This window comes from Manis pentadactyla, chromosome 16 (genome assembly GCF_030020395.1).
Source record: "Manis pentadactyla isolate mManPen7 chromosome 16, mManPen7.hap1, whole genome shotgun sequence".
NCBI lineage: Eukaryota > Metazoa > Chordata > Mammalia > Pholidota > Manidae > Manis > Manis pentadactyla.
The window spans coordinates 9911663-9935129 of NC_080034.1; the positions used below are offsets into that span (position 1 = coordinate 9911663).

The 23467-nt window shown below is 37.0% G+C and overlaps 1 protein-coding gene across 1 annotated transcript in view; it reads left to right on the forward strand.

Moving 5' to 3' along the window:
• The window catches only part of LMBRD1 (LMBR1 domain containing 1), a 102372-nt gene that overhangs the window by 14104 nt on the left and 64801 nt on the right, over positions 1-23467 (forward strand). Inside the window, exons 4-5 of the mRNA XM_036916252.2 lie at positions 13324-13421; positions 15797-15864. Coding sequence (XP_036772147.1) covers positions 13324-13421; positions 15797-15864 — 166 coding nt within the window. The remainder of the gene's footprint in view (positions 1-13323; positions 13422-15796; positions 15865-23467) is intronic.

The following is a 23467-nucleotide window of genomic DNA, read 5'->3' on the forward strand; positions in this document are numbered from 1 at the left end:
TTAAATTCTTTTTATTGTAATCTATTATACATGTTTAATGTTTTCTCTAACTGCTCTTGACATTTTTAGTTCTAATTCTTTCACTATCTACTTACCTTTAATTTCTTTTAAGTGGATTTTCATTTTACTTAATATTTTTTCCTAACTTGTTTTGGTTTTGCATGCACGGAGGGGTTGTAGAAATGGGGGAGCCCAAACCATAAGGAGGTTTGGGCTATTGTTCATGACCATTGTGTTCAGCTCTTCTGTAGCTGTCCCATCACTTCTTCCCAGAGATTGTTTCTCCTCTTGACACTGATTCTGGGGCTATATTTTTTGTGTAGATATAAATTGAATCATATAGTATGTATTATTTCTATTTGTCATCTTTAGTGCTCAGTATTACATTTGAGATTCATCATTATTGTTGCAGATAACAGTACTTTGTTGATTCTCATTATTGTATAAAGTATTCCATTGCATTAACATAATGGTTTGTTTATCCATTCTAACATTGGTGATCAGTTGTGTCATATAGTTTTCGGCTATTTAAAATACTGCTACAATGAGGATCTTGTATATGTCTATTTTTTAAAAGCACTGCATTGTTTTCCATTGTATGGATGCTCTTATTCAAAGAATCCTAGATTATTAAGTGTTTATTAAGTTCTTTTTGCTATTAAACAATTCTGTAGTGAAAATTAGGAAATGTGTTAAAGAGTGTGCGTATTTAGATGAGTTAAGTTATGGAACTAAGGAAGAATAAGAGGAACCAAGAACCTTTCAAACTTCTGTTCCACCTAAGAGATTTCTTAGGAAGTTTTGCCTCACTCTCCATTGGTTAATTGCTGAAAAATTGTACCTGGAGTCTTTACTATGTATTTTGAACTTACGGTTTACAGTCTCCTAGTATCTAATTTGAAAAGAGTACCATTGGACTTTGAAGTCATGAAATGGCAATGAAGTAGTGCCTACTTCATAGTATTAGGAGTGTGACATGTGGTTAGTGCTAAATAGTTATTAAATGTGCTGCTATTTTAATTCAAATCAGCTAAGAGTACAAGAGAAATAACTTTCTCATTGCAGTAATATGGGGGAAATAACATGAGAATTGATTTAGCATGTCATCAAATTTATGTCTTTCTGATTACTGTTTTGGAAACATCTCTAATATATTTCACTGCTTTTTTAGACAAGATAGACTGGGATTAATTTTGAGGGTTTTTTTTTTTTTTAATTCAGGTCTGTAAAGTTCTTTTTGTTGAGACACAATTGTGTCCTGTCTCCCACTTTTCTCTCCTTCTTTTTGAAAGAATGTATTCCTCATCACAGGGGGAGTTTTCTAAGTGGCAGTTCTGGGGAGGTTCGCTCAAGAGATTCTGTAGATAATGACTCATTGAGACTTAGTGGCCTAAGAATTTGTTTCCAAGCAGAAATATTAGGAAAACAAATGTTTTCTTGGACTTGTAGCTAGTGTGGCTTATGCGGTCTGTCTCTAAAGAAACTGCTAATTTGTCACATTAATATCATAAACTTCCTTAATATTCCAGGAGACAAAGACACCTGCTCTTGATTTTCCTTCTTACATTCCTTGTTGTGCCTTCTGAGTGCCTTTGCTGATTTTTTCTCTTCTTCCTGACCTTTATGTGCCCCAGAGTTCAATCCTTGGACCATTCTCTTTCTCAGTTCTTTGGTGATCTTATACTATTGCTTGCTTCTAAGTACCATCTATATGCTAGATTCCCAGGTTCAGACCTTTGTGTAGACCTCTTTCAAACTTCATATTCCTGAGTCCACTTGTCAACTTGATAATTTCTATCAAGAAATTAGACATCTCAAATTTAACATTTCTAAGACAATTGACCCTCAATCTGTTACACTCTATAAATTGTCTTGTTTCAGTGAATAACAACTAGGATAGAGTTGCTTAGTCCAAAAACCTTAAGAGTCATCCTTGACTCGTTATTTTTTTGCATTTTGTATCAAACATGGCAGGGAATTCTGCTGTGTTTGATTCTGAAAATTTATCCAGAATCTGACCACTTCTCACTACTGTTCTAGTCAGTTTGGGCTGCTCTAACAAAAGTTCCATAGACTGTGTAGCTTAAAAAACAAACATTTATTTGTCTCAGCTCCAGAGGCTGGAAAGACTGGGATCAGGGTCCTGGCAGATCTGGTATGTGCTTCCTGGTTGCAGATGGCTGTCTTCTTGTGTCTTTAAGTGGCAGACAGCAGAGAGAGACAGGCTTTCTCATGTTGTCTTTAAGCACCATTCCCATTCCCAAGGGCTCTACTCTCATGACCTAATTACCTCCTTACCTGCAAACACAAGATCTTTGGGGATTAGATTTAAACATGAATTTTTGTGGATCACAAACATTAAGTCTATAGTGTTCTGTAAATGAGGAGGATAATGTGTACTTCTGTTTGTTAAGATTGAATGATCTGAGAGTGTGATTTTTATACATGGCCAACTAAGAAGACTGGTAGATCCTTTTCCCCAAAAAGCAAGAAAAAATTGACAGAACAACTTCAGTGCTTTGAAAATCAACCAAAGGTGTACAACCGACTGAGAAGTGTTTATACTTAAAAACTGGTAGGGACAGTAGTACTTGTTTTGTACTAGGTCTGTTACCTCTCCCTCCAAACTCTCCCTCCCCAAGCTTGGTTATGTTTTGAATTGAATGAAAATAAAAAAACAACGTATCAAAATTTATGAGATGCAGCTAGCTAAAGCAGTGCATAAGAGATAATTTGCATCTTTATTTCTCCATTAGAGGAATTTAGAAAAAAAGTCTATTAGAAATGAAGTCTGAAGTGCCTAGATTTATATATTAGGAGACTAGGAAAGGAATAGCAAACTGAACTCTAAGCAAGCAGAAAAAAGAAAATAAAGGTTAGAACAGAAATCAATGAAATGGAAAACAGAAAAACAATAGTGAAAAATAAAAAGTAGGTTCCTTAAAAAATAATTCTTTTTGAAAAATGGGTAAATCAAGCTTGTTTGAAAGGGAGAGAGGAGGGGGTTAGAGGGAAAGAGGAGTGAGAAGGTGGAGGGGGGAGAAGGAGGAGGAAGGACGGGGGAGGGAGGGAGGTATGGGAGGGGGGGACGTGGAGAGAAGCAAGGGGAAGGGAGGAAGGGATGGGAGACTGGAGGGAGGGAGGGAAGATGAAATAATCGAAATAAAGAGTGAAAGAGGTTAAATTACTACCGACCTTATAGAAATTAAAAGGATTATGAAAGGAACATTATTAGAATTTTCTACCAACAAATTAGCCAGATGAAGTGGACAAATTCCTAGAATGACATAAATTAGCAAAACAGAGCCATGAAGAAATAGCCCTATAGCAAGTAAAGAAATTGAATTAGTTTTTAAAAATATTCCTACAAAGAAAACCCCACACCCAAATTTCTTCAAATCAGACAAAGATCATAAGGAAATGAGACTATGGACTAATACCTTTATGACTGTAGATGCAAAAATCCATAACAAAATTTTAGGGAACTAAATCCAGCCTCATGTTTATTGTACACCATGACAAAATGGGATTTATCCCCAAAATGCAAAATTGGTTTAATGTTAAGAAATCAGTTCATATAACATACCATATTACTAGAATAAAGGACAAAAGCCACATAATTATCTCAGTAGATACACACAAAATCATCTATTTTACAAAATCCAGTATTCATTGCCTATAGAAACTTCCAGCTAACCAGTTACAGAAGGGAACTTCCTCAATCTGATAAAGTGTATTTTCGAAAGCCTACCACTAACAGTAATTATATTTAGTGGTGAAATACTGAGTGCTTTTCCTCTAAGATAAGGATCAATGCAAGAATGTCTGCTGTAACCAACACAAACAACATTGTGATGGAGATTGTAGCCAACGGAGTAGGTTCAAATTAAGACATCCAAACTGGAGAGGAAGAATTAAGATTCTTATTTTTTTAGCTGGCATGAGATCCTATGGATAGAAAATTTCAGGGAATTATGTAAAGATAAATAAAACTAATAAACAGGTTATCAGGGCTATAGGATATAAGATCATACAGGATATAAAATATAAAAACTAGAAACAGATGATTCAAATGAAATCAACAGTTCTATCCACAAAGCATCAAAGGAAAAGAAAACAATACATTGAACAAAGGAAGTATAAAATTTGCACATTGAAAACTACAAAAAATTGTTGATAGACACGAAGAGCTAAATAAATAATAGACTATGTTAATCGATTGTTACAATATTATGTTAATGGAATACATAATATCATAAGGATGGCAATTATGACGGTTTTTTCTCGAACCACAGCCTTTTTCTTTTTTTGAGAAATTGACAGGCTGATACTTAAATTTATGTGGAAATGTGAAGAATCTGGAGTAGATGTAACTCCAGGTGGGGGAGATCCTGGGGCAAAATACCTTTGAAACTGAAATCAGTCAAAGGGAGAAATAAAGTTGGAAAAATCTGTTTATTTTTTACAAGCAGTCGTCCTGCGTCTCTCTCTCAACCCCACTGCAGAAGCAGAGAGAGTTCCATCCAACCTCTCCAGTACAGATAAGCCCTTGCTCACCCATGTAACTACCTGTTGATATGGAGGTGGACTGCTTCTCCCACCCCTTGGAAACACCTATTGGTATGGAGATGCACTAAGGCCAGGAGAGAGATTCTGAAAATACTGCAGTTTTACCCACAGTAGCCAATTCTGAAAATGCATAACATTAAAGAGTCACACTGTCAGATTTCAGAACTTACAAAACACAATAAACAAGGCAGTGTGATATTTTAGATGGATAGGTATATAGAGCCATGGAATTCAGAGACCAGAAATAAACTTGTACATTCATAGTCCGTTGGTTTTTCAGCAGCTATGGCAATTCAGTTTAATTCAGTTGTTTTTAAAAAATATTGTATAACCACATGCAGCAATAACAACAGCTGTTGAGCCTTACATCATACACAAAAATTAACTGAAATAATCAGTCAAAATCTAAACTATAAAATTACAAAACTTCTGGAAGAAATCAAAGGACAGATCTTTATGACATTGGGTTAGACAAAAAGTTCTTAAATATAATACCAAAAGCATTATTCCTAAGATAGATCTTGATAAAACTCTATGAAAATCAAAAACTTTGTTGTTCAGAAAACACAATTTAAAAAATGAAGATAAGCCACAAAGAGAGAAAATATTTGCAAATCATGTATCTCACAAAGGGCTGGTAATCAGAACATTAAAACAGTTCTTATCAATCATTAATTACACTAACAATTAAAAAATGAACAAGATATTTGAATAGGCATTTCACCAATAAAGACATATAAATTGTTTATAAGCATATAAAAGGATACTAGACATTATTAATCATTACAGAAATGCCAGTTAAATCCCCAATGAGATACTACTATACATCCACTAGAATGACTGTGTCTTAGCACAGGCTGCTGTAAAAACACACTGTAGACTGGGTGACTTGAACAACAGACATTTATTTCTCACAGTTATGGAGACTGGAAAGAACAAGATCAAGGTGCTATCAGGTTTGTTTCCTAGTGAGGGCCTTCTTTGGCTTGCAAAGGTGGCCTTGCTCTATCCCCACTTGGCAGAGAGAGAAAGGTGGGGGAAGAAGGAGGGAGAAAGAGCTGGTCTACTTTTCTCTATGGACCCTGATCACATCATGGAGATTGCATTTTCCTGATTTCATCTGAACCCAATGAAATCTCAAAGGCCCCATCTCCAAATACCATCACATTGGATGTGAGGGCTTCAACATGTGAAATATTTTTTTGGTTGTGGGAGCATACATTTGGTCCATAACAGGCTGTAGTAAAAAACACAGAGGATATCCAATTATTGACAGATACAGAGAAGCTGGAATGTTCAATTGCTGCTGTTGGGAGTGTAAGATGGTAGAGTTGCTTTGGAAAGCAGTTTACAGCTTTCTTCAAAAGTCAAATTTACTGTGTGGGCCAGCAGTTATACTCCTGGGAATACAGTGGAGAAATGAATACAGTGTCCACACAAAGATATGTATGTAAATGTTAGCAGCTTTTTTCATAGTAGCACAAAACTGGAAGGAATCTAAATGACAACTGGTGAAATGTTTAAATAAAATGAGTTAAATCTATACAGTGAAATACATAGCCAGAAATGTAAGCCAGTGATCAGCAAATTAGGGCGTGACACATGGTCCCCACCTCGATCTGACCGCACCTGGCGTCTGTGGCTACTTCCATGCTGTGATAGCAGAGCTGAGTAGTTGCAGCAGAAACATACAGGCTGCAAAGCTAGAAATATTATCTGACTCTACAGAAAAAATCTCCCAGCTCCAGTGCTTAGTGAAAGAAGCCAGATGCAAAAGACTGCATCTTGTATAATTCCATGTATTTGAAATGTCCAGAAAAGGCAGATCTCTGGAGACAGAAAGCAGATCAGTGGTCGCTTCAGGCTGGGAGTTGGAGTGGGGATTAATTGCAAACTGGCACAAGGCAGCTTACTTGGAGTAATGGAAAATGTTCTGAAACTGGATTATGGTGATAGTTACCTAACTGTATAAAGTTACTAAACATCACTGAATTGTGGACCATGTTTTGCATTTTCTGGTATGTAAATTACATTACAAAGTTGTTGGGAAAAACTATTGAATGAGCAAATATAAACGGGAGAGTATAACACAGTACTGGATAAATGATAGGCAGTCAATAAAGGACAGTTGCTGTAATTATTACTTAAAATTGTAGGGAATTTGCATTTTTATGGTTTCTTTTTATTTTCCTGAGTTGGAATTTTACCATAATTTACAGGTGGAAAAAAAAAAGTGAGACTGGAAAGTTAGGAAGTACTAACGTTTACAAATTGGAACGTGACTCTGTGTATCACACAACATGTCCTCCAAGAGTTGTCAGTTTGTAATATGATTTTCATTATGTCTAAGTATTGTTATTTCAACTGTTTCTATGTAGCTTTGTAGTCAACATTCTAGTCATGATTAGTTGCTGCAATTATTGTTATATCATAAATTGCTTAGCCTTTTCTCTGACCATGTAATTTAATAGTTTCCTATTACACAAATGGGGTCGCAGTGTATGCCTTGGAAAAAATACTATAGAGAGAAGAAAGAAATGAGCAAAAAAATTGCTTAAGGGAAATGACTGTTCCTCAGACTATGTATTCTAAATTAAAACCTATGAATGATTTTATTGCCCAAGTTATATACTGTCCATGCACCTGAATGTTCGAATCACTTTGCAGTGGTACTAGTTATCTATAATTGTGTGACAAATTACCCCAAAATTTAGCAGTGACATCCCCCCACTTTTGCTGTAATCCTTTTCATTAGCACTGAGCCCAGTCTACATTCGAAGGAGGGGGATTGCCCAAGGGCACGGATATCAGAGATGTGCTCCAGGAGCCATTTCAGAGGCTGCTTACCACAACTTTGACATTTACTCCACATATAATACTCTTATATTTGCAAAATATTTATTAAATATGCAGAGTATAAAGTTTGAAGCTGGCAGTTTAGACTCCCTTGTATGCCTTCCCCTGATACCATCTCTTCCCGAAGCCCCTTTGAAGTCACCACTCTCAAATTTAGTCTGTGTTAATCCCTTGCTTCTCCTTGTAGTTTTACCATGTTGTTTTACATATTTTTGGAACTTTATATGAAATCACTTCCTTATTTTCATTCAGCTGTATGTTCCTGAGATTGATACATGCTATTTCATGAAGTATAGTTTATTTTCATTGTGTACAGATACATCACATGTGAATCAGTTGGAACATTTGGATATTTTGCTATTAAAAATTGTGTGATGAACATGTTTACATGTTTGCTATTGCATATGTGCAAAATACATACATAGAGTTGATGGATTATAAATTGTGTGCATCTTCAACATTCTGAATAATGACAAATACTTTTACAAGTGTTTGTACCAGTTTAACTCCATTAGAGGGATATAAACCTTCAGGTTGCTTAATATCCTAATGTTTGATGTTGCCATGTAGTTCTAGTTTTTGCCAGTTTGGTGAGTGTGAGATGGTAGTTTGCTAATTTGCATTTCACTTATTTGGTAATGAAGTTGTATGTCTTCTAAACATTTATTGGCTTTTTCCATTTTTCTGCCTGGAGTGCCTTTTTTGCTTGTTATCTGTTTGTTTTTCGTACTGACTGAAGAAATTTTTTCGTGTACTCTGAGTAGTTCATACAGTGATTCTAAGTATTCTATTTTTTCCCCAGAATTAAGCCTATGAGAGAAGGGACTCTTGATTTAGCCATATTTATGACCTCTAAAATAATGCCAGGAACATACTCAGTAGATATTTGTTGAATTGAATATATTTTATCAGGGAAGGTAATCGAGTGAGAATTTTTTTGTTAAATTCTTTCAAGTAATGCATGTATATAAGGTTATTATTAAACCAAGTTTGTATTCCTAGGACAAACCCAGAGGGTCATGATGGTGGTTTTTTGGGTTTGTTTTTAAGTCTTTTGCTGTATTTGAAATGCTGCTATCATGTTTAGCATCTTTTAAAAAAGGCTAGAATTCAGAGGTGAGACTGTTCTGTAGTTTTCCTTTATCTTATTATTATTCTCAGGTTTGAGTACCAAGACTCCGCTGGCTTCGTAAAATGAATTGAGAATGTTCTCACCATACTTTAGAGACTGCTGTGGGCCAGTCAGCACTGTCTGGTTCTGTGTACATGTTACAGATAACGGGTAGAAGTGAGCATGGCAGGTTGTACCGTCAGTCCTAATGAACTACTTACTTTTGCTTCTTACCTGGTCCCTGAGCCCTGCTGGGTTAGAATTCCTGATAGCCACATGGATTACTTCAGCAGGGATGAAACAGTAGTTTCATTGAATTAGCAGGTGTGATTTCTACCTGACCATTTTGGTCTCCTTATTCCATTGAATGAACAGGCAATAGTAACCATATCAGCTGGAGTGATTGATGCTGATTATTAGGAGAACAAGGTTGCTGCTACACAGTGAAGCCAAAGAGAAGTATATCTTGATCCCAGGGGATTCAGTGGCACCTCAGGATGCTACCATGTTCAGTGGCAAAAGTGAACTGAGGTCTGTTCCATTCACCATTCACAGGCAAGACCATCAAAAGGTCAGGATAGTTCAGGAGTGAGCATTTGGGTTCTCTCATTTCTAGTACTAAATTCTGTTTCAGAAATTAGACCTGGCTGCTATTAACAGATTAGAAATACAAGGCTTACATAGTGTAGTGGTTTTTCAGTCTCACTTAAAATAAGTCTGGATTTTGGCTCTCCATCCAGGGCTGGTATGGCAGCATCATGGTGTCCTGAGAGTCAGGGTCCTAAGCTTGTTTCTTCTCTCCTTTCTGTTTTTATTATATGGGCCATCTCAGGGTCGCCACAGAGTCCAAGTTGCGGCTGGAGTTTAAGCTTTCGTGTATCCATTTAAAGCAGGAAGCAGGAGGAAAGGGGGAAGGACGGAAAGGGGAATGCCAATGCGAGCAACAGGAGTACTGGGTGTGCAGCCGGCAGTCTTGACCCCAGGGTCCTAGCTGGGTAAAGGAGATAATTTTAGAAGGCTTTTAGAGTTCCCAGAGTATCTTTGTATTTTGACACTAAAATAGAACTGTAATGATGAATATATTATCACAATATTGGCTAAGTTACTCTTTCTTTGTCTTCATGTTTTCATTGGTAGTTTGGAGGAATAAAGAACATTGAAGAATTCAAAAGCCTAATTTATCCAAGTTGATTTTCATGTGATGTAATTTAGTGATACACACTAAATTTTTAAAAGATAGATTGTTTGCTTTGTGTATATTAAAAAAGTCCTAAGCATTACCATGTATCCTTTGCCATGTTTTTTTCTTCATGGCCTTTCAAGAGTTGATGGCTTTCTGTTCACTCTTTTTTTGCTAGTTCTTGGTAAGTTGTTTTAAAAAAGAACTTGTTTAATGAGTTTAATTTTTGCCAATTTCTGTGTACATGAGGTTTTAAAAGTTTTTCTTTATAAGTTTTCTTTGATGTTAGTGGTACTATTAAACCAAACAGTCTTTTCCATGCTAGTAACAATTTTTTAACAAAAACATTTACAAGTAAAAAAAAAACATACTTTATAAAGATGTTGAGATATGAGAGTGCCATCACTGTGGGAGTTAATAATTTTACTTTGAAAATAACTATCAGTTTAAAGTAGAACTTTAAAAGAAGCAATTTCCCTGTTTCACGATAAGGTAGTGGCAGATTTTTTTTCATTTACAGATACATAAACCCCACTTGACATTAGAACTGATCTGAAACACATAAAAAGGTTCAATTTAATTCCATCTTCACAGTTTAATATTTATGGGCCAAAACAAGAAATCTTTATGAAGGACACTGAGAAAGAACAGTCAGATTACCACTACATAGTATTAGTTTACCATGTGATATCAGGAAAACAAAGATTTGTCTAGAGCCAGTTGTTCTACACCTATTTTGAGTCACAAACTGCTGAGTGAATATTGTAGAGTCCTCTCAGAATTGTGTCTGTCCCCCACTTCCTTCCTGAAGGTGTTGATTCCTAGAAATTGTCTTTTTCTGGATAGTCCTACCTGCAGCATATGAGAGTTTGGGTTGCCATATGCCTTCATGTTTCTTTATAGTCAGTAGCTGCCCCCCACACTGTTTTGACTTGTTTCATAATAAATTTGTTTTCCCAGTTCTGTAGCTTCCTTCAGTTCAGTCATAGAAAATGTACTCTGTGTCTGTATTTTTATTCAGCATAAGGTCTGTGAGATTCATCCTTGCTGTATGTATCTGTAGTTCATTCTTTTTTATTACTGTGTAGAAGTCCTTTGTATGAATATTCCACTCAGTTTGCTTATCTGTTCACCTATTAATGGATGTTTGGGTCAGTTCCTGTTTTTTGATCACTAGGAGTCATGCTATTGTGAGCATTCTTGTTGTGGAAGAGTTAAGGCAGCAGATCTGATGTTGGTCAACCCTCACATATCTTCAGGAGGGCCTGGTTACGTGGCTGACCCTTGACCAGCTCTGACATTCCAGCCCTTGGATGTCACCTATGTTACTAATTGATGAGGTGGTTTTGTGATGCTGAACATGGAACTATTTAGTACCAGCTTATTTACAGATTATTCAAAAAGTTTATGATTTATGGGGAACATTTGCTTTCCCTCTTGGGGTCTGTAGTTTTGATAATCACAGCTGGTCACTCAGACAGATGTGCCAATGTTACAAGTCCACAATAAAAGCCCTTGACGCTGCACATTAGGCAGGCTTCTCTGGGCAGAAACACTTGGTATATGTTGCTGTGCTTCATTGCTCAATGAATAGACCTATTGGTTCCTATGGTTAGTATATGTTTGATTTGGTAATAAAGTCCTGGCAGTTTTCTATAGTGTTTTACCATTCTGTGCTCCTTCCAGCAGAGTATGGGAATGTAAGTTATTTTACATTCTTGACAACACTTGGTACTGTCAGGTTGATTTTAGCCCTTCTATTGGATCTGTACTACCTCACTGTGGGTTTAGTTTGCATCTTCCTGATGCTGATGAGCACATTTTCAAATGTGCTTGTTGGTCACTTTGTGTATCTTCTACAGAAAAGTCTGTCTTTTATCCATTTTTAAAATGTGTTCTTATGTTTTATTGAGTTACAGGAATTAATTTTATATCATCTTACACTAGTTGAATATGATGCTAAAGTGTAGTTGATCACACAAGTTCAGGAATATGAGTAATGCTTATGGAAAGTCATCAGGCCCTTGGCCTCTCTCAGCGCTGAGGCCACTAAGTGGTAGGTCCAGTGACACACTGGAGCTGAAGCCGGACCTTATTGCATCTGTCAGTTTATCAAAGTTTCTGGCTTGTGGCTATCAGCCCATTAAAAAACTGGGGTCTTTCCTATTCTATACAAATTATTTGGTTTTTTAATCCTAATATTCGTATGGTATTTTGGGTGATTTTGAGTCCCATCCCTTTTATGTTTAATTTTTTAAAGCTTTTAGAATAATTATTTTGATTATTTTTTTGAATGTATGTTCATTTCCATTGGCTCTTAGATTTGTAATACAAATGTTGATATCAACTACTCTTTGGTTTGCAGTAGAAACATTAATATTCAATACTTTTAAAGATTTACTGTCATTATTAGTTTCTTATAATATTAAAAGACTGCATAAATTTCACTAAATATAGTGCCAAAATTCATTATGCTGGCAGTCATATTCTGACTGCTTAGTATGTGGTAACTTTGACCTTTCTATTGGTTATTTAGGGCCTTGCATGCTTTGAGTATTTTAGCTATGTTGCATTTAATGGGGATGTTTCATAATTGGCTTCCGATAAATGAGATAATGGTAGCAAGTATTAGGATCATGTTTAAAAATTCTGTAACTCATGTAATTATTTCTTTGAACAAAAAGTAATTGAGGTTTTATTATACACTACAAACAAGTGCTTTCCTTTCAAAGAAGTATAGTGATTATCAGCTTTTGATTGCTTTAATTATATTATTGTTTTTCCATGAATTAATGTATATGCAAATAAATGTAAATACACCAATTTTAAAAGCAGGTTTCTTAGATTTGTTAAGTCTCAAAAAGTTGTTTATATTGTTTTTATTGTTAAATATGCTTTATCTTTGGCTGTCAAGTTTAAGTTCTATATTGAATTAAAAGAAGTATTTTGATTGACTATTGGTTGAAAGTATTTCAAATCTAACAATATTTTAAAGCAAATAAATAATAACTGATACCAGTTAACTGTGAATTTTTTAGTTTTACTGTTTTACTCTTCTTACCTTTTCTCTATCTTGATTTGCGTAAGATCAGTTTGATAGCACTGCATATTTTAAACTTAGATTGGGGAAAGTATTTGTATCAGAAAGACAGTATCATTTATAGCTGTTTCTTTAACTCGAGTGACTGACAAATGTGTCAACTGTACTTGATTTTAAGTTGGAAGGAATACAAAAGTTTAAGTCCACTTAAATGAGTTGGTTCACAGGAAGTTCTTAGCACTATGCCGAGTTCTTAGTAAGAGCTCAGATGTTAGTTAGCACAATTGTTATTGGCACAATTATTACGATCATTATTGCTAAAAATTGCCCCATAGTTAACTTGAATTATGATTTGTTATATAATAGTGCTATTGATTTCTTGGGACAGGAGTCAGAAAAGGCTGATTTGTATGTTATGTATGCATTACACAGAGTTATGGATGTAGGGATCAGATGGGGGAGTGAATTCGGTAGGTGAATATTTATATATACACATAAATATCTATATGACAGTTGTTAAGTTAATGTGCATTTAGAATAACTTTGTTTTATTATTTTTTTCCACAGCCTTATATTCTGTTATATTATTTTGTGTGTTTTTCTGGATCCCTTTTGTCTACTTTTACTATGAAGAAAAGGATGATGATGATACTGGTAAATGTACTGTAAGTATTTTTATTTTAGAGGTCTTATAAGGGGAAAAAAATTATTTCTTCCTTTCTGAAAGATTATGTGACTCTAATGGGTTTATTTTAGAGCAGTGTTGTCTAATAGAAATATACTATGACCATATGTGAAATTTTAACTTTTCTAGTAGCCATATTAAAATAAGTAGTAAAAAGGAACAGTTGAAATTATTTTTAGTGATAACATTATAGTCAGTGTAGTAATGCCCAGTATCATTTCACATTAGAACATTAATGAGATATTAAATTTCTTTTTTACAATATTTCTTTGAATTTCAGATTGTATTTTACACTGCTAGCATATCCCAATTCAAACTAGCCATATTTCAAAGTGCTCAGTAGCTGCATGTGATTTGTGACTTACTGTTTTAAACAGAGCAATTCTAGAGCAGGGATCAGCAAATTTTTTTCTGTAATAAGCAAAGTAGTAAATATTTTAGGCTTTGTGGGCCTTACACCATTGTCTGTCTCTCAGCTATGCAACTCTGATGTCTGTAGTGTGAGAGAAGCCCAATACTTCATGAGAGAGCATGATGTGATTCAGTAAAATAGGAGGTGGGCTACCTGTGGCTCACAGGATGTGGTTTGCTGATCCCTGTTCTAGAGCATAGAGAAGGAACACTTGCAGACTATTTTTACTAATTCAGGATAACCCTAATAAAGATACCTGGTAAATATAGAACACATGCATGTCCAAACTACAGACCATTGTCACTTAAGTATCTGTATAACAATCTTAACTAAAATATTAGCAAATATAATTCAAGGGCATCTTAAAAATATATTAATATAATATAATCAAGTTGGGCTTATCCCTGGATTGCATGGGTGTCTTAGAATCAGCACATCTATTAATACATAGTAATTCAGTAGGTCAGAGAAGAAATTGTACATTGGAGAGCACTTGCCAAAACTGAACGTTTTTTTTCTGATTTAAAGAAAAAAACAACATAAAAGGAATAAATATCTTTGTCTTTTTATTGCGTTACAGGAATTTGTTTTATAGTATGTTTATGTTTTGTATTTAAATACACAAATGAATGTATTGACTCAAAAGCCAGCATTATGCCTAATTATGCGTATTAAAACCTTAAAGCATTTGCCCTAAGACCAGGAGGAAGTACATCAACAATATTTTAAATGTTACAATCCAGGGTTTTAATCAGTGGAGTTTATTAGAGGAAACAGTAAGATGTTTAAATATTTATGAAGGAAGTAAACATTATTATTTGCAGCAGATACTATGTAACTCTATATTTGAAAACCCAATGTTATAAAAAGGTAAAGTGGATGGTTATTCAGTGTTAAAAATTGAATGAGACGTGTGCTTTCTGTATTCACTTTTTTTAAAGTACATCTTCCCAACCTTGGATGATATTAATAAAATAGGAGATGGGCTCCATGTTTACTTTACTTTAGGTTATTTTTCCTAAAGATTATGTTAACTTCTTTGTGAATAAAATCTTACCATATGAAGCATGCATTTACATTTTAAAAGGTAATTTTTAGAGACTTAATTTGACTGAGAGACAAATAATGTTTTTTTCTCACCGATTTAACATTTTCTTTGCAAGTAACGTTTCTTTCTATATTTAGAATGTCCAGCTTTGTGTTTTTCTTTTATTTTTGGGTTACATTTTGGGCATCAAGCAAAGCAGAGTTAAAGACCTGAGATCCTGGTTTCAAGTTTTGTTTAATCACTTAACACCTACATGATTTAAGGCAAATTATTTAATCTCTCTGCCTTTAGCTTCCTTCTCTCTTAAATAGGGACAAGAACACTTGTCTATCTCAGGGTTGTGAGAGTGAAACAACTTAATATATGTAAAGTTCTTAGGACAGTCCCAGCATGATATATGTTTGATATATTTTTATAAAATATATTTTATATGTTTGTATACATGTTATAAGTTTTATATATAAAATACATGTACATATGCATACACAAATATATGTAAATTAATCATTAATTATAATTATTATTATAACCCATTTTGGTGTATTAGAATAAGAGCATTGCAAATTCTGATTGCTTCCTCTTTTGGAGAATACATAAATATTGTGATAAGTTCTGGAGAATATTTTATTTTTTGGAGAATAAATTTGGAGAATATATTATTAAGTATTTTGATAACTTTACTAAATTTTCCCACAATAACCATTGAAAAGGTTTTAAAATCTAGTGTAGTTTGCGAAATACTAGATGAAGTGTTGTTTTTCTTTCAATTTTATGACTTTTTTTTCAGCAAGGGAAACATTATACCATTGATTATAAAAGTTCATTTGATATGAAAGTACTGTTTTGCATTTAAAAATTTTACTAACTGATATACTTTTCCCCCCTTGACGTCTAGCAAATTAAAACGGCCCTCAAGTATACTTTGGGATTTGCCATAATTTGTGCGCTTCTTCTTTTAGTTGGGTAAGTCTTGATTTTTGTTTCCCCTGAGAATGGGAATAGCATTACTTTAACAATAATGATAATTATAAAGACTCATTCAAAAAATTGAGGAAAGAAAATAATAAAATGTGAAAAAAATAAACTGTATTATGTCACCACCAAGCAGTAACTACACTTAACCGTTTTCTCTGAGTTGTTTTATCTGGACATTTTTTACATGCTCAGACATTCAGAGAGCCTCTCGTCTACCCTCCATGTTGAATTTTACACCAGTGTGATTACATGTTATGTAGCCAGTGGCGTCTACTTGTTGACATATTGTAGGCATAAAGATAATAAATGTAGAGGCATCAATTTTGTTTGAATTGCATTCTTCTTAGGATACAACAATTTATTTAACTAATCTTTCAGGGGTGACTTCTTGGACATTTATGATGTTTGTGGTTTTTCCATTTTTATAACAACAGATGAAAATCCTTATCTGTGCATCTTTTCCAATTTGACATGTCATTTAAATCTTTGAATTAATCCTTCCTTAAGGTTTTATACTAACATCAATAAAGTTTTGCACATGTTTTAATACTTTTAAATTTTTCTCTTTGGAAAACATTTTTCCTTCTTAATGAAAGTCATTTATCCTTGTTTTGATTCTTTTGTTTTTTATGTTAGGAAATATGCAAAGTGCTAATAAGTTTTTTAAAGTTTCTGTTTATAATTGGGTCTTAGAAATTTCAATAAATAAAAAAATTTATTGAATACAATTTGTGATGGGAATATAATTGGTCAGTAACTTCTGTTCAAGGAGTTCTTAGAATACAGAGGTTCTTTAGTCAGGGCATGTGTCTGCTTCCCTTTGCCTGCTTTGCTGTGTTATGAAAAAAGATCACTTGTTGGAAGGACTTTTTTTTTAGTTGTTTTGTGTATACTTTAGCTACTGAATATGTTTTTAAAGTCTTTTTCTGCCTTTTAAAGAAAGCCAAATCTAGTTATGTGAATTTGCTTCATTAAAGTAGAGATCCTGTGTCTGTAAACCTCAATTATCTAGAACAGAGAACAGCAAACTTCCCTTAAAGGGCCTTTAGAAAGTGTTTTAGGTAAGAGATCCATCCATGTAGTCTCTATGGGGCCTCTCAGCTCTCCTCTTGTAGCTCTGAAGTAGTCAGGCACAATATGTGAACAAAAGGACATGGCTGGCTGAGTTCCCGCGAAACTGCACTTACAGACACAGGCAGTTACTTGCCAACTCCTGATTTAGATGATGACTGAGAACTACTTATCAGTGAAACCACGAATCTTTACAGTAGCCATAACATCTATCCCAGACATGGGGTATACTGAAGTTTACTCTAAAAATTACTGGTTCTTTTCATGGCAAATAACATTCAGTCTTCATTTAGAGAGTTTACATTTTGCACAATTCTGATAAGCTTTAGTTGATTCTCTAGATGATATTTACTTATTTAGAAACAGTATATTAGAAGTGAAGCAAACGTTTCTTTGCAAATACACTAATAACAAGAAGTGAAAGTTTGACTAGCCATTTTGAGCAATATAACCTTTGCTTATTTTCCAAGTATTTATTGTGTACCAGACATCGTACAAGGTGCTGATGAAACAGTTAGCAGAAAAGATAACTTCTCCTCATGAAGCATACACTCAGAAGAGGCTTGGGGGCACAGAAAGAAAACAGACAGAAAATAGATTGTGTTGGAGATGTGAGATTTTAGGGAAGGCACACTGAGAAGGTAGTAGTTGAGAAGACCCTTAAGAAAGTGAGGGAGCCATGGATATGTGTGGGCAGAAGAGCATTCTTGTCAGAGAAAACTGAAAGTGAAAAGCCCTGGTGCAGGGAAGTGGCACATTTAAGAAAAGAGAGGAAACTAGTGTGGCTGGATTGGAGGGAATGAAGGCAGAGTCCCTGAAGGTACGGTCTCAGAGGCAACTAGTGCAGCCAGATTGAGTAGAGCATCATTGCCCATTGTAAGGGCTTTGCCATGTATTCTCATGCTGGGAGGCTGTCAGAGGGGTTTTTGTCACTGAGTGATCTGATATTTTAAAAGGATCTCTGGATGGTGTTTTGAGATTTGACTTTAATGGGGGTAAAGGTAGAAATGTGGTATCTGTCAGGGAGCTATTGAAATAACAAAAGAAGATGTTACATAGTAATAGTGGTTTGATTTTGCCTCTCTTTTGGAGAGAGAGCGGCAGGATTTTCTGGTGGGACAGATTTGTGGGGTATGAGAGAAAGAAGAAATTGAAGGTATACCTGGAGTTAGCCAAATTGCAAAATCTGCAGAACATTTCTCTCACTTGATACCAGCTGCAACTTTGTGGGGTTCCTAAAACTACCCTTAGATTTGATAATTCTCTAGAAGGACTCACAGAACTCATGGAAAGCAATTATTCAATGTTACCACTTATTACAGGGAAAGAATACAGGTTAAAATCAACCAAAGGAAGAGACACATAGTTCAGAGTCTTAGAGGATTACAAATATGAAGCTTCCATTGTCCCCAGGACATATTACCTTTCAGGCATTGCTATACAACAATGTGCATGGAGTTTTGCCCCCAGGGGAGTTCACCATGAGCCTTGATGCGCAAGTTTTTTACTGGGACTCTATTATGTAGGCATGTCAGTCTGTTTGATTGCCCATGTGATTCTCTGAGCCTCCAGGTCAGCTGATGTCATGTGACCCTAAATCACATGCTTGGTCTTTCTGGGTCTCCATGTAAGATCAGGTGTGGCCAGTTCCTGTCCAAGAACAGAGCTGCTTCTATCAGGTATGACACAGATTACCTCCCAGAACCATGGGCAGATTCACACCTCCTTTGAGTCAAGGCCAAATTCTTTGCTACACAGGAAGGGTTCCGTTGTTATTAACTGAAATAGGCAAATATGAAGGAGCAGGGTTGGTGGGGGCATATCAGAAGCTCAGTTTGGTTCCTGCTGAATTTTATAGGTATTCAGGAAGAGATACTGAGTAAGCCACCAGATCAGGCATTAGGAAACTCACATTTTAATCTCTGTACTTCTAATAGCAATATCTCACTCCAGTGAGAAAATGAGTTTTATTCTGTATAAAATACGGGAGAGAAGCCAAATGATTGCTAAGTTTACTCCCTGTGCTGCTTGCCCTTCAGTACTCGCACCTTTTGTAGGTGAATTGATAATGTTGGCTCTCAAGTGGATGGCAAGTGAGAAGGAATGGCGTCCAAAGCACCCATCCAGGTGGAGGGCTTTGATCAAGGTGGAAGGACATTTCCTCCATTGTTATGAAAGGAATAAAAATGAAAAGAGGTGCAGATAAGTTCCGAGGTTTGTGTACATATGAAAGAGTTCCTCTCTGATTCGCTTCTACTTCCTCATTATCATTGGGGGTGAAGTCATCAGCCAAGGGCACTGACTAGGGGGAAGCATATGGGTTCCTGTACTTGAGAAGCCTGTGGTTCATAAATGAAAGACTAGTAGAGTTCTGGTTATCCAGGGTCCTGCTCTTCACGTTATCATGTTTGAATGGGGTACACATTAGGGTAAGTGATTAATTAAGTTTCCTGATATGTTCTTGAAAGTGTTATACTCCTAGTTTTTAAGTGATGTGTTTTTTTCTGATAAAACAGTAGATAGTTTTATGGTACAAATGTGGTCTTTAATTCACACAGCTAACATTTTTGGAGCACTTGTATGTTAGGTAGTGGGTAAAACTGCAATATTTCCAGAATCTCTGGCCTGACCTTAGTGCATCTCCGTATCAATAGGTGATTATAAGGGGTGTGGGGAGCGAGAGCACGTCTGGACTGGAGAGGTTGGTGGAGTCTTCTTTTTGCAGCTGGATCACAAGAGAGACACGGGCGAGCAGAAGTGGATGACTGCTTGTAAGCAATAAATGGGTTTCTCCCAGTTTATTTCTCCCTTTGACTGATTTCGGTTTCAAAGGTAGTTTGCCCTGGGCTGGAAGACAGATTTCTGTCCCCTCAGAGTCACAGTAATATACAAGGTCTTGGAGATAAAGATGGAGGGTCTTGGTCACAGCCCTCAAGATTTACAACAGTGAGAGACACAACTAAATAGCACAAGTTAAAGTATTTAAGAGCTCTAATAAGAGAGGATGCCAGATGTTGATGGTGAAGTAGAAAGTTCCTGCTTTGCAGTGACAATCAGGGATGACCTAAGAGGAAGTAATATTCTACTTGAAATTTTAAAGAGTAGAAACTGGTCAGTAGACTAACAAAAAGAAAAAAGATGAATAGCATGTATGTGTATTCATCTGCTCAGTGTGCCATAAACAACAGACACTTATTTTCTCACCGTTCTAGAGGTTAGAAATCCATGATCACGGTGTGAGCAAGTTTAGGTTCTTCTGAGAATCGTCCTCCTGGATCGTGGACAGCTGCCTTCTCCTGTGTCCTGTGTGATCTTCCCTCTGGCTCTCACGGGGGTGGGGGAGACAGTGCTTTCTGGCATTTCTTCCTCTTATAGGGACAGCAACCCTATCAGAGTAGGGCCCTACCCTTATGACCTGATCGAACTGTACTTACCTGGCTAAAGGCCCTATATCCAGATATTCCATTGAAGGTTAGGGTTTCAACATATGCATTTTGTGGGAACAGATTTAGTCTGCAACATTCTGTTCTCTGGTCCTCCAAAATTCATGTCCTTTTCACATGCAAAATGCATTTATTCCATCCTAACAGCCCTGTAAGTCTGGGGAAAGGAAATCCCAGGGCAAGATACCTCTTAAAACCAAAATCAGTCAAAGGGAGAAATAAAGTTTAAAATCCATTTATTGCTTACAAACTGCAGTCTGCGGCCTTCTCTCTTTCCTGCTGCAGCAGAAGCAGAACCAGCCCTCCCCTCCCCTCTCAGGTACAGATAAGCCCTCCTTGCCCAGGTAATTACCCATTGATATGGAGATGAACTTCTCTCCACCCCTGAGGAATGATGCAAATGCACTAAAGCCCTATCTCTTTCCACCTCTGAATGCCTATTGATATGCAAATGTACTAAAGCCAAGCGAGATATTCTAGAAATATTACAATTTTACCCACAGGCCACCCCTCCAGAAATCTCACTTTACGATTTACTTGTTCCCCCTCTTCCGACCAATCTAAAACAAACAATAGCAACAGCAATAAAATCTTGATAATCCTCAAGCCAGAGGATTCAGCCTCTGCAGATTAAGTAAATCTACTTCACAGCACAATCTCTCACTAAGCACAAAATATGTTTCTACACTTGTTTACTCATTCCTAACAACCATGCTAGATTGCTCACAAAACTTTTACCAAACATTAGACAAAGTCAGGCCTCTCTTTAAGCACTTTTTCTTGACAACAGCAACCTCATCATGATAATTTTCAAGCCAGAGGATTCAGCTAGGTTCCATGCAGATTAAGTCCAGAGCTCATCCATTCCAGCCATCATGAGGCAGCTGCAGCCAGGGGGTGCATCCAGGACACAAGGACTGTAGAAGCAAATAACCATGATTTTGGGGGGTCACTTTGCTGTTATTCCAGGAATACACAGGAGGCCATCTTCCAGGCCTTTTCCCCAAGGTGCCAGAAGAGCCAGCCATCGCCGATCCATGTGTTGAAATGTCCAGGGCCACGTCCATTTTATTCCTAATTGCTGCACCTATCTTTGCAGCTCATGTCCAATAAAGTGGGTGCTTTGATTGCTCTTAATCACCTGTGGCTGACCATAGGCTGCAAAGAGATGCTGTAGGCCCCTCTTGGTGGTTTGCTGATCTGCACAACATGCAAGGAACTTCTTGGCTTGGCTGACTTCTTCAAAGGTCAATGGCAAGCCCCACTGACGGGCTACAACCCACATTGTCTTTTGCCCTGCATGCAACAAATGCTAATGTAGCCATTGGGCCACATCAGAGGCTGGCTTTCCTTCTAGCCAGCGCACCTGGGCCAGTGCATCTGCTTCATCATTCCCTGGGGATGCCAAAGGCAAATGGCCAGTCACGTGATATACGGTAGGTGTCTGTGCCACAGCACTCCGTGGCCTTTGGGTCCAGTCTCCCACCCACCCTGCAATGGGATAGGTGGTTATTACCTTGGTCAGAGCTGTTCCAGCGATGGGCTCTGTAGCTATCATGGCGTGGTACACGGCAGCCAGTTGCTTCTCTATCAAGGTGAGCCGGACCTCTGCTCCTTTCCACAGTTGTGACCAGGCTCCGGCCAGCAGCAAGAGCAGCAGCAATGGCAGAATCAGTAGCCTTAAGCTTGGGCCACAGGCTGGGGTCGGCATGGCCACCAGTGGTGGTGGTGCCTTCACGACCACACGAGTGTAGACACATGTACCTCGGCGTGAGCGCCACTTCTCCCCATCATTTCTAGGGGTGGTGCTCCCAAAGGTCACACCCATTATAACAGATTTTGGGTTCAGAGGAATCCTGCTGACTATGCCAGATGTAAGTCCAGGGAAAGGAAATCCCGGGGCAAAATACTCTAAAAAACTGAAATCAGTCAAAGGGAGAAATAAAGTTTAAAATCTGTTTATTGCTTAAAAACTGCAGTCTGGGGCCTTCTCTCTTTCCAGCTCCAGCAGAAGCAAAACTGGCCCTCCCCTCACCTCTCAGGTACAGATAAGCCCTCCTTACCCAGATAATTACCCACTGATAAGGAGATGAACTTCTCTCCACCCCTGAGGAATGATGCAAGTGCACTAAAGCCATACTTCTTTCCACCTTTGAACGCCTATTGATACACAGATATACTAAAGCCAGGTGAGATACTCTGGAAATATTACAGTTTTACCCACAAACCCCCAAAGTCTTAACTCAGCATCAGTTCTGAGTTCAGAGTTCCACCTAAATATCATCTAAATCAGGTATGGGGGAGACTTGAAGTATGATTCATCCTGAGTCAAAATTACTCTCCATCAGTTAAACTGAAACTAGAGTTGCACACTTCCAGGATACAATGGTGGCTGGCACAGGAGAGACATTTCCATTCTAAAATGAAGAAGTTGGAAAGCAAAGAGGTGTGATGAGACCTAAGTAAGCAAAACCTAGCAAAGCAAATTGCATTAGCTTGTAAGGCTCAAGAATACTCATCTTTGGTTGGACACCTTGCCCTCCAGGTAAACTACCATGGTCCTAGGCAGTGGCCATGCCCCCTTAGTTCTGGGTGTAGGTCCTGCCCCCTCTTCTCTTTGCAGCAGCTGCCTGGTGACTAAAACTGAGGAGGGGTTTAGCCTCTGAATTGAAGAGGAAGCAGCATGGCCCCCTGGGCAAAAGGAGGGAATGGCAGCCCTGATGATAACTGAGGATAAAGGATTTTTCTTGCAGACAAAGTATGTCCTCAGTTAAATAACTATCATCCTGTCCTGTAGAACCCCCGAAGTCTCATAGCCTCCCCTTATGTTGGCCCATTTCTGTCCCCTTTAGTTCATATTGGCAGTGTCTTTGCTAGTCTTATCCCATCTCTATTCCTGGCTTCTGTTGAGGTAGCTGATTAAATCCATGGTATCCACCCATTCTAATCTTACCATATGGCTGTTCATCCACACTCTTAGACTATGCTTTCTCACTTTTTGGCAGTATGGCTAGCTGGTTCCTTTTTGCTTAATGATTCCTTCAATTCTGTAAACAGAAGTCAACCTATTAGGGGGC